This window comes from Moschus berezovskii, chromosome 9 (assembly GCF_049115385.1).
Source record: "Moschus berezovskii isolate FMDL1 chromosome 9, NW_MosBer_1.0, whole genome shotgun sequence".
Lineage (NCBI taxonomy): Eukaryota > Metazoa > Chordata > Mammalia > Artiodactyla > Moschidae > Moschus > Moschus berezovskii.
The window spans coordinates 30,961,110-30,975,577 of NC_142468.1; the positions used below are offsets into that span (position 1 = coordinate 30,961,110).

Below are 14,468 nucleotides of genomic sequence, written 5' to 3' on the forward strand. Positions count from 1 at the left end.
GCTTTATTGAGGTATAATTGATGTATGACCTAGTGGTTTTCCTTATTTTCTTCAATTTAAGTGTGAATTTTTCAGTAAGGAGCTCACGATCTGAGCCACAGTCAATTCCAGGTCTTGTTTTTGCTGACTGTATAGAGTTTCTCCATCTTCAGCTGCAAAGAATATAATCAATTTTGGCATTGACCATTTGGTGATATCCATGTGTAGAACTGTCTGTTGTGTTGTTGGAAGAGAGTGTTTGCTATGACTAGTGTGTTCTCTTGACAAAACTCTGTTAGCCTTTGCCCTACTTCATTTTGTATTCCAGGGCCAACTAACCTTTTACTGTGGGTATCTCTTGACTTCCTACTTTTACATTCCAATCCTCTATGATGAAAAGGAATCTGTTTTTGGTGTTAGTTCTAGAAGGTGTTGTATGTCTTTACAGAACAGGTCAACTTCAGCTTCTTCAACCTTAGTGGTTGGGGCAAGACTTGGATTACTGTGATATTGAATAGTTTTCCATGGAAATGAATGGAGATCATTCTGTTGTTTTTAAGATTGCACCCAAGTACTGTATTTCAGTACCCAAGTACTGGCCCAAGTACTGCCCCAACCACTAATGCTGAAGAAGCTAAAGTTGACTGGTTCTGTGAAGATATATAACACCTTCCAGTTTTGCCAAGAGAATGCACTGGTCATAGCAAACACCCTCTCCCAACAACACAAGAGAAGATTCTACACATGGACATCACCAGATGGTCAATATTGAAATCACATTGATTATATTCTTTGAAGCCAAAGATGGAGAAGCTGTATATGGTCAGGACAAAACAAGACCGGGATCTGACTGTGGCTCAGATCATAAACTCCTTATTGCCAAATTAAGACTTAAATTGAAGAGAGTAGGGAAAACCACTATACCACTAGACTGGTTTAGGTATGACCTAAATCAAATCCCTTACAATTATATAGTTCAGTTCAGTAGAGTTCAGTCGCTCAGTCGTGTTCAACTCTGCAACCCCATGAATCACAGCACGCCAGGCCTCTCTGTCCATCACCAACTCCCGGAGTTCACTCAAACTCATGTCCATCGAGTCGGTGATGCCATCCAGCCATCTCATTCTCTTTCGTCCCCTTCTCCTCCCGCCCCCAATTTCCCCCAGCAGCAGAGTCTTTTCCAGTGAGTCAACTCGTCACATGAGGTGGCCAAAGTATTGGAGTTTCAGCTTTAGCATCAGTCCTTCCAGTGAACACCCAGGATTGATCTCCTTTAGAATGGACTGGTTGGATCTCCTAGCAGTCCAAGGGACTCTCAAAAGTCTTCTCCAGCACCACAGTTCTAAGGCATCAATTCTTCGGTGATCAGCTTTCTTCACAGTCCAACTCTCACATCCATACATGACCACGGGAAAAACCATAGGCTTGACTAGATGGACCTTGGTTGGCAAAGTAATGTCTCTGCTTTTTAATATGCTATCTAGGTTGGTCATAACTTTCCTTCCAAGGAGTAAGCGTCTTTTAATTTCATGGCTGCAGTCAGCATCTGCAGTGATTTTGGAGCCCCCAAAAATAAAGCCCACACTGTTTCCACTGTTTCCCCATCTATTTCCCATGAAGTGATGGGACCAGATGCCATGATCTTTGTTTTCTGAATGTTGAGCTTCAAGCCAACCTTTTCACTCTCCTCTTTCACTTTGATCAAGAGGCTTTTTAGTTCCTCTTCACTTTCTGCCATAAGGGTGGTGTCATCTGCATATCTGAGGTTATTGATATTTCTCTGGGCAATCTTAATTCCAGCTTGTGCTTCTTATATAGTAGAAGTGAGAAATAGATTCAAGGGATTAGATCTGACAGAGTGCCTGAAGAACTATGGATGGAGGTTCATAACATTGTACAAGAGACAGGGATCAAGACCATCCCCAAGAAAAAGAAATGCAAAAGAGCAAAATGGCTGTCTGAGGAGATCTTATAAATAGCTGTGAAAAGAAGAGAAGTGAAAAGCAAAGGAGAAAAGGAAAGATATACCCATTTGAATGCAGAGTTCCAAAGAATAGCAAGGAGAGATAAGAAAGCCTTTCTCAGTGATCAGTGCAAAGATATAGAGGAAAACAATAGAATGGGAAAGACTAGAGATCTCTTCAAGAAAATTAGAGATACCAAGGGAACATTTCATGAAAAGATGGGCACAATAAAGGACAGAAATGGTATGGACCTAACAGAAGCAGAAGGTATTAAGAAGACTTGTCAAGAATACACAGAAGAACTATTCAAAAAAGATCTTCTCAACCCAGATAATTGCCATGGTATGATCACTCACCTAGAGCCAGACATCCTGGAATGTGAAGTCAAATGGGCCTTAGGAAGCATCACTATGAACAAAGCTAGTGGAGGTGATGGAATTCAGTGGAGCTATTTCAAATCTTGAAAGATGATGCTGTGAAAGTGCTGCACTCAATATGCCAGCAAATTTGGAAAACTCAGCAGTGGCCACAGGACTGGAAAAGGTCAGTTTTCATTCTAATCCCAAAGAAAGGCAATGCCAAAGAATGCTCAAACTACCACACAATTACACTCATCTCACATGCTAGTAAAGTAATGCTCAAAATTCTCCATGCCAGGCTTCAACAGTACATGAACCATGAACTTCCAGATGCTCAAAGTAGATTTAGAAAAGGCAGAGGAACCAGAGATCAAATTGCCAACATCCACTGGATTATTGAAAAAGCAAGAGAGTTCCAGAAAAACATCTATTTCTGCTTTATTGACTATGCCAAAGCCTGTGACAGTGTGGATCACCACAAACTGTGGAAAATTCTTAAAGAGATGGGAATACCAGACCACCTGAGCTGCCTCTTGAGAAACCTGTATGCAGGTCAGGAAGCAACAGTTAGAACTGGACATGGAACAACAGACTGGTTCCAAATAGGGAAAGGAGTACATCAAGGCTGTATATTGTAACCCTGCTTATTTAACTTCTATGCATCACAAGAAATGCTGGGCTGGGTGAAGCACAAGCTGGAATCAAGATTGCAGCGAGAAATATCAATAACCTCAGATATGCAGAAGACACCACCCTTATGACAGAAAGTGAGGAAGAACTAAAGAGCCTCATGATGAAAGTGAAAAAGGAGAGTGAAAAAGTTGGCTTAAAACTCAACATTCAGAAAACAGATCATAGCATCTGGTCCTATCACTTCATGGCAAATAGATGGGGAAATAGTGGAAATAGTGACAGACTTTATTTTCAGAGGCTCCAAAATCACTGCAGATCGTGACTGCAGCCATGAAATTAAAGGATGCTTGCTCCTTGGAAGAAAATTTATGACCAACCTAGATATCATATTAAAAAGCAGAGACATTACTTTGCCAACAAAAGTCCATCTAGTCAAAGCTATGGTTTTTCCAGTAGTCATGTATGGATGTGAGAGTTGGACTATAAAGAGAGCTGAGCATCGAAGATTTGATGCTTTTGAACTGTGGTGTTGGAGAAGACTCTTGAGAATCCCTTGGACTGCAAGGAGATTCAACCAGTCCATTCTAAAGGAGATCATTTCATCTGAATTAAATTTACCCATTCCAGTCCATTTTAGTTTGCTGACTCCTAAAATGTTGATGTTCATTCCTGCCATCTCCTGTTTGACCACATCCTATTTACCTTAATTTGTGGAGCTAACATTCCAGGTTCCTGTGCAATATTGTTCTTTACAGTGTCAAGATTTACTTTCATCACCAGTCACATCCACAACTGAGTGCTAATTCTGCTTTGGCCCAACCACTTCATTATTTCTGGAGCTATTAGTAATTGTTCATTGCTCTTCCCCAGTTGCATATTGGACATCTTCCAGCCTGGGGTACTCAGCTTCCGATGTCATATCTTTTTGTTTCTTCATACTGTTCATGGGGTTCTCGCAGGAGGAATACTGGAGTGGTTTGCCATTTCCTGTGGACCACCTTTTGTCAGAACTCTTCACTATGACGCGTCTATCTTGGGTGGCCCTGCACAGCATGGCTGATAGCTCCATTGAGTTATGCCAGCCCTTTGCCACAACAAGGCTATGATCTATGAAGGGATGAGGCATGTAAGTGTGCTCACAAATCTACCTGCATGAGAACCTGCCCACGCCTCACCCCCATGCCAAAATGTGAGTCCAGATAATTGTCTCAGCTTTCGGTCCTCCTTCCAGAGCAGTGGTTACATGGTAATCTTCCTTGTAGCTTTAATTGAGATCTGCAAGCTTTAAGTAGGTATTCTATAAGATTCATTCTACCTGTAGATATAGTTTTGTTGTGTTTGTGGGAAGAGGTGAGCTCCCTGTCCCTCTACTCTGCCATCTTTTTCTTCTCTCAAGAATTTGGTTTTTACAGTGAACCTGTTTTGAACATGTTCAATGTTGTAAGTGAGGACTGGCAAACTTTTTTTGGTAAAGGGCCTGATAGTAAATGTTCTAGGCTTTTGAAATGTTAAAGTCTTTGTCACAGCTAGTCCAGTCTGGTATTTTGGTATAAGAGCAATTTTAGGCAGTATGTAAGTATTGTGTTCTGATAAAACTTTATTTCTGGACATTTGCAGCTTGATTTTCATTAATTTTGATTTGTCATAAAGTATTATTATTATTCTTTTGATTTTTAAAAATAATTTAAAAATTGTTCTTAGCTCATAGACTGTACAAAAACAGGTAGCAGGTTAGATTCGGCCCATAGATCATAGTAACTGACTCGTCTTGTAGATCAAGCAAAGTTCAGGTAAGAATTAAGAGTTAATATCTTTTTTGCAAGAATTGACCATCTCACTCAAGACTGGTTCTTAAAGAGATGACCATTCACCTCTACCTGAGCTGTACTGGAGGAGTTCCTCCAAACAGTGCTGAAATTTTCTTATAAAACAGTTGTGGAGTATGCAAGAGTGACTGTGAACCCAAAGTTCTGTCACATAGAATGTGATAATTTTAGCTTAGAAAACTTAAGGAGGTTTAAAGGCATAGTTATAAAGGTAGCTGAACTGGGAAGAATAGAGATTTAGAACTCAGGGAGGATAGAGATTCAAGAAGTAATCAAAAGAACCAGGTTCTGCATTGTCATGTAGGATGAGAAGTGAAAAGAGATCACTAAGTTGGATAAATTAGATCATTGGTAACCTTGGGAAGGGTGGATTCATTAGATTGGTGGAAGTAGAATTTTAATTGAAGGGGATTAAGACTCTGATTCTGGGAGGGATTGGGGGCAGGAGGAGAAAGGGACGACAGAGAATGAGATGGCTGGATGGCATCACCGACCTGATGGACGTGAGTTTGAGTGAACTCCGGGAGTTGGTGATGGACAGGGAGGCCTGGAGTGCTGTGATTCATGGGGTCACAGAAAGTCGGACACGACTGAGTGACTGAACTGAACTGAAGGAGTGAGTAACTCAGGTAGTGAAGAAAAAGAGTAGAGAATTGAAAAGTATAATAGAGTTAAGAAAAGTTTAAAGGGCAGACAGTATTGAGTGAAGCAAAAATAAGTAGATTTTTAACTTGTCTTTAATGCTTAATTTAGTAGTTTTTAACAAGTGATTTTAGAAAGTTTTTAGATATACTTTTGTTATATTGATATCATTTCTTTTAATTTTAACAGAAAAATGTACCATGGTTATATATGTCAGTATAAAGATGTTTTAAAGCAATACCAACTAAAATACTCAGAAACACCCCTATCACATGAATATTATGAGAAGAAAAGAGAATATGAAGAAATTCAGAACAGAGTGTTGGCAAGTACTGAACAACTGAAAGTGAATGAAACTATTTTTATGGAATTTTTAGGTATTAATTTTTTTATACATACTGTTTGATACATACATATTTTTGATACATACTGTTTTAATAATATTACCCTTATAGTGAAAAGAATATAATAAATCAATCTAAAATATGGTTTTGTTTTTCAGTGCCTGCTCCCTTTCCATCACTTACCAGTTGGACACTACATATGTATCCACAGTAGTATTTCTACTTAGAATTTTTATTTGATAAGTATTGTTTCTGTATTCTAGTTGTTAGTGTGTTTTCCTGTGACTGTTTACATTGATTTGGTTTTTTTTTATTAAAAAATTAAGAGATTACTTTAAAGGTCATCTGGAATTAGTTTTCATGTATGTGCATGTTACCAGAAGCAAGAAATTTTAATGCAAATAAAGTGGTATATGTACTTGTCTTTAAGTGGCATAACTTAGCAACCAAACCAATGAAAAAGTTATTTTGCTTTGTCTTACCAAAGAGTTTCAATTAAATGAGTTGATTATGTCTTATTAGGATGGAAGGTGGTAAGGAGGTGAGTCACAATTCATTGGATATCTACTTTGTGCCAGGAAGTACTCAAGAAGATATAGAGCTTACTTATAAGGAGCTCACAGTTTGGTAGAGGAAACATACATGTAAACAGGTAATTCTAATGCAGTGGCATTGTATTAGATGCTTAAGTAATTTTTAATTGGTCTAAGTCTCATCTCTTTGTCAAGGAGATCTTCTCCCATGATGAACTTGGAACTTTAATCCTCTTCCAACCTCCACAATCCTTCATATGCTTTCCTATCAGATTATAACTCCACTGTTTGTACTAAGTCTTCTTTATCCCTGCATTCTACCTTGCTTCATTCTGCTTCATCCTAAATCATCCTTTTAACTCCTTTGCTGTTTGCTCTCTTCATGTTTGGGTTTTAGCTTATTCTGTACTTAGTTGTACATTTGCTGCTGATCTAATACATTGCCACTGCATTAGAATTACTTGTTTGCATGTCCGTTTCCTCTACTAAACTGTGAGTGTTTTAACTTTCAGTGGGAAGAGGCAGAGGTTGGTGGCAGATGCAGAAGGCACAGCAGGGGTTTAGGGACTTGGATTGTAGAAACGGATGAGACATAAGATTGTTTGACAGACATGAAGAGGTGATGAAGGTGGGGAGAGTTGAAGATTAGGAGTTAAATGTCTATATCTAAAAAATTTAAACTGATTATGATAACAGCATACTGTTATAAATAATATTCATTTGAAATTTTATATTCTAGCATATAAATCCTAAATTTTAGTGAAATAGGAAAGATCTGGCAAAGATTTTCTCTGGAGTTCTTGTTCATTAGCACTGTTCTACACATTAAAATTTTTTCCTAATGGATTGCAGAGTAACTTAGGAAATTATAGAAATTAGTAATCATGCAGAATGTTTGTTAGCAGCTGAGAGATTCTCTGCTTCAAATTGAGTGTAAATCTATTCAAGCAGAAAGTTCAAACAGAAGGTATAGCTCTCTTTTGAGTTCTCCTGGTGCAGAGATAGACCATAAAGAGCAAGAAAAGGAAGATTGAATGGATTTATAATGTTGATCTTGGAACAAATAAATTATAGAAACTGAAGCAGTTAACTTTGGACTTGATTATGTTCATCATGCCAAATGACTTGATAAACTTGGATAAAAAATAAAAGTAAAAAACTGCCCTGTGAAAAAATTTAACTGAAAGAAAAAAATCCTAACATGTATTTTGATGAAATGTTATTTTTAAGCTAAGTATATAATTGTATAAACAGTAAATTGACAGTTTTCTAGATGTTTGTATTAGTCTTTCTGCTGTTTTCAGATACTGTTATTCATATTGCATATATGATACATATTTAATTAATTTTACATAATACTAATTATTTTTCATATAGTACTTATATTATAAATGTGAAAGTTATTTATATAACATAGTTCCTTAACATAAAAGTGTTAATTTGAGATGTAAAACACAAGATATTCTTAAGCATGCTAACCAGTTTTCCAAAAGATCATGTGACTTAAAGAAAGAAGCAGATGACATGGAAATAGAAATTAATTATTTAAACCAGGTATTAATTTTGTTTTATGTTTCTAATATGTGTGTTAATGTATAAGTGTAATGGTATATTAGATGACAGTCTGCTGCTGCTGCTGCTGCTGCTGCTGCTGCTAAGTCGCTTCAGTTGTGTCCGACTCTGTGCGACCCCATAGACGGCAACCCACCAGGCTCCCCCGTCCCTGGAATTCTCCAGGCAAGAACACTGGAGTGGGTTGCCATTTCCTTCTCCAGATGACAGTCTAAGAAGAGCTATTTCTAAAGCAACTCAATAATTTATTTGCCTCAGATTACCTTTGGAGCCAAAATGTTTTTAGGTATTGAGTATATTCAACTCTGAGTTTTGGGAAATAGTTTAAGTTTCTTTGAGTGCTAAGGAAAGAAGATAAAGAAAGAACAAATTGGAGCTTAATAATATGTATTTAAAGGCATTAGCAGAGCTTACAGCAGTGCTGTAAAAAAGGAAAACAGTTATTAAATTATTAAAAAAACTTAATCTAGAAAATTTATGACTGCAGTCTTTATAAAGCTAGGCCAGAACTAGTTTTTAGCCTTTAAGATTGATGATACATGATATTTTGAATATATTTTTAGTATCATCTATTGAAATGTGGCTTTAATTGATGAGTATGAGAGCCACCAAAGTCACTTCCAAATTTTAAGAGAAAGTTGAATGGCTAATTTTCTAAATTTTATGAAAATTGTGTTAAAGATGGTATATTTATCATCCATAGGCATGAGGTTCCACATAACAGTAATGTCATTTTAGTAAGAAGAAAGTGGGTGTCACTTTCTTTAAAATATATAGTAACTATTGGACATCTTTATGTAGGGAATCAACGTCCACATTGCTTCTGAGTGTCCTTTTTAAAAAGAATGAAAGTTGATTGAAATCTGGGTTTCTTAATGGAGTTGTAAGGAAAAATAAAAGGAGTATGATTTATTGTTAATTTTGACTGTTTTAGTAATTTTCACTAAAAGATTGTTAGTACTAGCAAAAATATAAATCTTGTGATTATGTTGAAAAAAATCATATTCATTAGTTAAGATAACCAAATGTTTCTTAATGCTTTGCAGGTATTTATTTTGTTTTGCTTTGTCATTTTTCTTTTTAGCAGACTGCAAGACATTATGAAATGAAGAATCTTCCAGAAACTCTAGAAGAAAAAAGTAAAAATGTTGAAAAGAGAAAGGAATTGAAAGAAAGGTATGGTGGTGGTTTAGCCACTAGGTTATGTCAGACTCTTTGCGAAACCATGGACTGGAGCCTGCCAGGCTCTTTTGTCTATGGGATTCTCTAGGCAAGAATACTAGAGAGAGTAGCCATTCCTTTCTCCACGGGATCTTCTCAAACAGGGTCTCCTGCATTGCAGGCAGATTCTTTACCATTTAGCCACCAGGGAAGCCCTGAGAGAAAGGTATAGGTAAACTTTAAAGTGGGACTTTCTTTATGTGAACAGATATTCTACATTTAAAATTGATTACATATACTATACAATTTGAAGAGTTTTACCTATATAATATCTAAATATCTCTTCTAACTTTAAAATATGCTAATTTTTACTTAGCTAATATTTAATATTATTCACTCCTCTTTAGAATTTTTGAAAAAGATCCACAACCTGTACTTATGTTGAACAAAACCCCTCAAAACAGTCAATTATTTCTTCCATATGAATCTCAGAAATTAGTAAAACCAATGAAGATCCATTCTTCAGAACCAAGAGTTAGAGGTACAGTATCTGTTTATTATTCAAAAACTTAGTTTTGTTTGAGACCATGTAAAAGAAGAAATAGAAAGGAGCAATTTTAGTTATCATTTGGTGTAAGCAAGAGCTAACAATACTGGAGACTTACAGACTCTTAAAGTGCCACTTTGGTTCTTTCTGAGAGCAAGCAAGATGTGCCTTCTATACATAATATTTTTCTTTTTGAGAGAGAAATCGCTCATGATTTTTTTAAAAAAGAGTTTCAGTCTGGTTTCCAGCTATCAGAAGATGAATAATTGTATATTTTTCATTTGAGAGGTTGTATTATCAGTATGTATGATTAAAGTCACTCAGTTGTGTCCGACTCTTTGCGACCCCGTGGTGGTGAGACTTGTGGTAATGATATTGTGACTTAGTCACTGAGACATTTAAATCATGTTTTATTCGATGGATAGATTAACTATATTGTGCTAGGTTAATTACACTGGCTGTTTTATTCCCCTATCATTTACATCTCCACTCTTTGTTCTTTGGTTCCCCATTATAAAGATGTAGTTTTGTCAGCTACTTTTTAAAATTTAATTAAAAAATTACTTATTTCTTTTTAATCAGCTGTTTTTCATTTTACATACATGGTTATTATAGTAGCTACTATATGTTGAAGAATTAAGCTTATATAATAATTTCATAATTCTTTATTTAAATTAAATATTTTGTAACTTGATTTTTTAAATTAGAAGGTTAGGTTAAATGTTGGACATGACATTTGATTCTATTTCTGGAATTGATTTGACATTGTACAATTTAATAATCTAGATAAAAAAGAAGAAAGTTCTGTGAGTCAGTCAAAGCTTGCCAATGTTGACTTCAAGCAAAAAGAAAATGATGCACGTGTAGGTATTTCTTTTTTAATAGTACAAATTAAATGCTTGCATTAAATGATGTAGTGAATGTACTGCATTTAGGATGTGTGTGGATGTGTGTTATAAATATATTAAACTAGCCATTAATACAATCTCAGGATCTGAAAAACTTAGGAGTTTTGTATGGTAGCCTGAGCATATACTGTAGCCTTCTCCTTTATTTCTAAAAATAAAATATATTTGAAAATATCAATCCCTGTACCCAATAGACCAAAATCTAAAAGACATTTCTGAAGGAATTAGATTGAAGAGGGAAATTGTGGCACAGTCTCCATAATGTCATCATTTCTCGAGTTCCATTGGTGTTTTCTTTTCCTGCTATCCGTATGCTAAGCTTTTACCTCAAGGTTATTTCATGGTCAGAATAACCATTACAACTTGCTATCATATCTTCCTTCTAGGGAGGAAATAAGAAGGGGGAATAAGTCTAGTTGAGTCAGCCTCGTTTTTAAGGGTCTTTCATGGACGCTCCTTAAAAAATTTATGTTAATGTTTCATTGACAAGAACTTTATAACATGGTTACGTCTGTTGGCAGAGAGGTTGACAAACATGATGGGCTTTTTGTTTGCTTTTTAAATCAGAACATAAAGGAAATGTAGATTTTTGAAAAAGAAAAACTAGCAGTTTCTGCCAATAAGAATGAATCAGGTAGATGAAAAATAAGTAAGGATGTAGAGGATCTAACACAAATAGTAAACTTTATACCCATCATACACATAATTCAGTTAAATTTTGTTTGCAGTATTCACCAAAATTGACTATTAGAACAAAAAGAATATCTCTTCCAATTTTAAAAAGCTGCTATCTTCACTAGCCGCAACATCATAAAAGTTAAACAAGTTAAACAAAAAGATAACCTTCTCCTCAAAAAACTATTTGGTTGAGTAAAAAGAAAGTCAGTTCAGTTAAGTCACTCAGTCGTTTCCAACTCTTTGAGACTCCATGAACCACAGCATGCCAAGCCTCCGTGTCCATCACCAACTCCCAGGGTCCACCCAAACCCATGTCCATTGAGTCGGTGATGTCATCCAGCCATCTCATCCTCTGTCGTCCCCTTTTCCTCCTGCCCCCAATCCCTCCCAGCATCAGAGTCTTTTCCAGTGAGTCAACTCTTTGCATGAGGTGGCCAAAGTATTGGAGTTTCAGCTTCAACATCAGTCCTTCCAATGAACACCCAGGACTGATCTCCTTTAGGATGGACTGCTTGGGTCTCCTTGCAGTCCAAGGAACTCTCAAGAGTCTTCTCCAACACCACAGTTCAAAGGCATCAATTCTTCGGTGCTCAGCTTTCTTTATACTCCAACTCTCACATCCATATATGACCACTGGAAAAACCGTAGCCTTGACTAGACGGACCTTTGTTGACAAAGTAATGTCTCTGCTTTTTAATATACTGTCTAGGTTGGTCATAACTTTCCTTCTAAGGAGTAAGCATCTTTTAATTTCATGGCTGCAATCACCATCTGCAGTGATTTTGGAGCCCCCCAAAATAAAGTCAGCCACTGTTTCCATTGTTTCCCCATCTATTTGCCATGAAGTGATGGGACCGGATGCCATGATCTTAGTTTTTTGAATGTTGAGCTTTAAGCCAACTTTTTCACTCTCCTCTTTCACTTTCATCAAGAGACTCTTTAGTTCTTTTTCACTTTCTGCCATAATTCACATGCTTTCAAATTACTTTTGGGTTATAGAATAAATCAAAATAGAATTTAAAAACTATTTAAAAGGATACTATAAACCCAAACCTGTGAAATGTAGCCAAATTGGTCTTCAGAGAGAAGTTTACGTTTGAAAACAAACATATTAGAAATAAAGAAGATTAAAATCAGCCAAACATTAAGTATTAATCTGAAATGTTGACCTTGAAGTATGAAAAGCTTAATTTAAAATACAAAAATAAAATAATAAATACAAAAAAGTAGGAATTAACAGAGAAAAGCAGAAATTTATGAAATTTAAAAATTGGGTTAATTAATATAGCCAAATGCTAATAAGTTTCAGCAAGTGTACAGAAAAAAAGAGAAAAGTGCCCCCTCAAAAAGGAAAAGTATAAAGTAGGAGAAAAGTGTGTATCACTACACTTATGAAAGAAATCTTTTCAAAGTCCTAAGATGATACTATGTAAAATTATATACCAACAAACTTGAAAGTTTAGGTGAGATAGAAAATTTTTTGGACAGTATAAATTGTTAGACTGAAAAAGAAAAACATGAATAGATCAATAACTTAGAAGAAACAGAAATGTAAATGAAACTGAAATGTAAATAAATGCCTATTTGCCTCTTTTCTCCCTTATTTCCCTCCCTTTTCCCTCTACCACACATGCCCTTCAGAACACTTCAGACTCAATTTTTCAGGTGAATTCTGTCAAACCTTAGAGTTTCTCAATAGTGACACTTTTGACATTTTGGATCAGATAATTAATTCTTCATTGTGGGGTTGTCCACAGAAAAAATTAATTACTCTAGTGATCCACTAGAGTCCAATAGCACCTCATCTGCAATTTATGATAATCAAAAATATCTCCAGATATTGTCAAATGTCTTCTGAGAGGCAAACAAAGATCATGGCATCTAGTCCCATCACTTCATGGCAAATAGATGGGAAAACAGTGGAAACAGTGCAAGACTTTATTTTCTTGGGCTCCAATATCATTGCAGATGGTGACTGCACCCACAAAATTAAAAGACACTTGCTTCTTAGAATAAAAGCTATGACAAACCTAGCTGCTGCTGCTAAGTCACTTCAGTCGTGTCCGACTCTGTGCGACCCCATAGACGAAGCCCACCAGGCTCCCCTGTCCCTGGGATTCTCCAGGCAAGAACACTGGAGTGGGTTGCCATTTCTTTCTCCAATGTGTGAAAGTGAAAAGTGAAAGTGAAGTCGCTCAGTCGTGTCCGACCTTAAGCGACCCCACGGACTGCAGCCTACCAGGCTCCTCTGTCCATGGGATTTTCTAGGCAAGAGTACTGGAGTGGCTTGCCATGACAAACCTAGACAGTGTATTAAAAAGCAGAGACATTACTTTGCCTACAGAGGTCCGTGTAGTCAAAGCTATGGTTTTTCCAGTAGTCATGGATGTGAGAGTTGGACCACAAAGAAGGCTGAACACCAAAGAATTGGTGCTTTTGAACTGTGGTGTTGGAGAAGACTCTTTGAGAGTCCCTTGGACAGTAAGGAGATCAAACCAGTCAGTCCTACAGGATATCAACTCTGAATATTCATCAGAAGGACTGATGCTGAAACTGAAGCTCCAATACTTTGACCACATGATGTGAATAGCCAACTCATTGTAAATCAGGCCCTGATCCTGGGAAAGATTGAGGGCAGAGGAGAATGGGATGACAGAAGGTAAAATGGTTGGATGGCATCACCGACTCAATGGGCATGAGTCTGAGCAAGCTCTGGGAGATGGTGAAGGACAGAGAAGCCTGGCCTGCTGCAGTTCATTGAGGTGCAGAGTCAGACATGATTGAGCAACTGAACAACAACAACAACAGCAAAATAAAAATGACAGAATTAAGACCAATGGCTGTTATAACAAAAATAAATGGATAAACTTTCCTATTAAAGATATTTTAATTACTGGTAAAATAAGAAAAATTGATAACTATTCAAAATGAGTGACTCGGGGAGAATGAAAAACTTGAAACAGGCAGTATAAACATTAGTAAAGCAGTGATTTAAGCATTACATAAAATTTAAAGTTAAAAACAATATATTAGTTCTGCCATATGTATCATACATGTTTTAAAAAGAAGGTTTCAGGATTTACGGTTTTAACTTGTTTTCCTTTCCCGTATTCAATTTTAGAGGCTATAGGGGATTTAGAGACACAGACGTAAGTTCAGTTCAGTTCAGTCACTCAGTCGTGTCTGACTGTTTGCGACCCCATGAATCACAACACGCCAGGCCTCCCTGTCTATCACAAACTCCTGGAGTTCACTCAAACTCATGTCCATCGAGTCGGTGATGCCATCCAGCCATCTCAGTCTCTGTTGTCCCCTTCTCCTC

The 14,468-nt window shown here is 36.6% G+C and overlaps 1 protein-coding gene across 3 annotated transcripts in view; it reads left to right on the forward strand.

Moving 5' to 3' along the window:
* C9H14orf39 (chromosome 9 C14orf39 homolog) overlaps positions 1-14,468 on the forward strand; it is a 55,115-nt gene that overhangs the window by 12,621 nt on the left and 28,026 nt on the right. The window contains exons 5-11 of one of the 3 annotated variants that reach the window (XM_088840288.1): positions 5,593-5,780; positions 5,906-5,948; positions 7,714-7,834; positions 8,937-9,028; positions 9,240-9,245; positions 9,421-9,554; positions 10,347-10,423. In XM_088840288.1, coding sequence (XP_088696414.1) covers positions 5,593-5,780; positions 5,906-5,948; positions 7,714-7,834; positions 8,937-9,028; positions 9,240-9,245; positions 9,421-9,554; positions 10,347-10,423 — 661 coding nt within the window. Of the gene's footprint in view, positions 1-5,592; positions 5,781-5,905; positions 5,949-7,713; positions 7,835-8,936; positions 9,031-9,239; positions 9,246-9,410; positions 9,555-10,346; positions 10,424-14,468 lie in introns of all 3 variants that reach the window. The other 2 variants (XM_055437399.2, XM_088840287.1) reach the window with 2 other exon arrangements.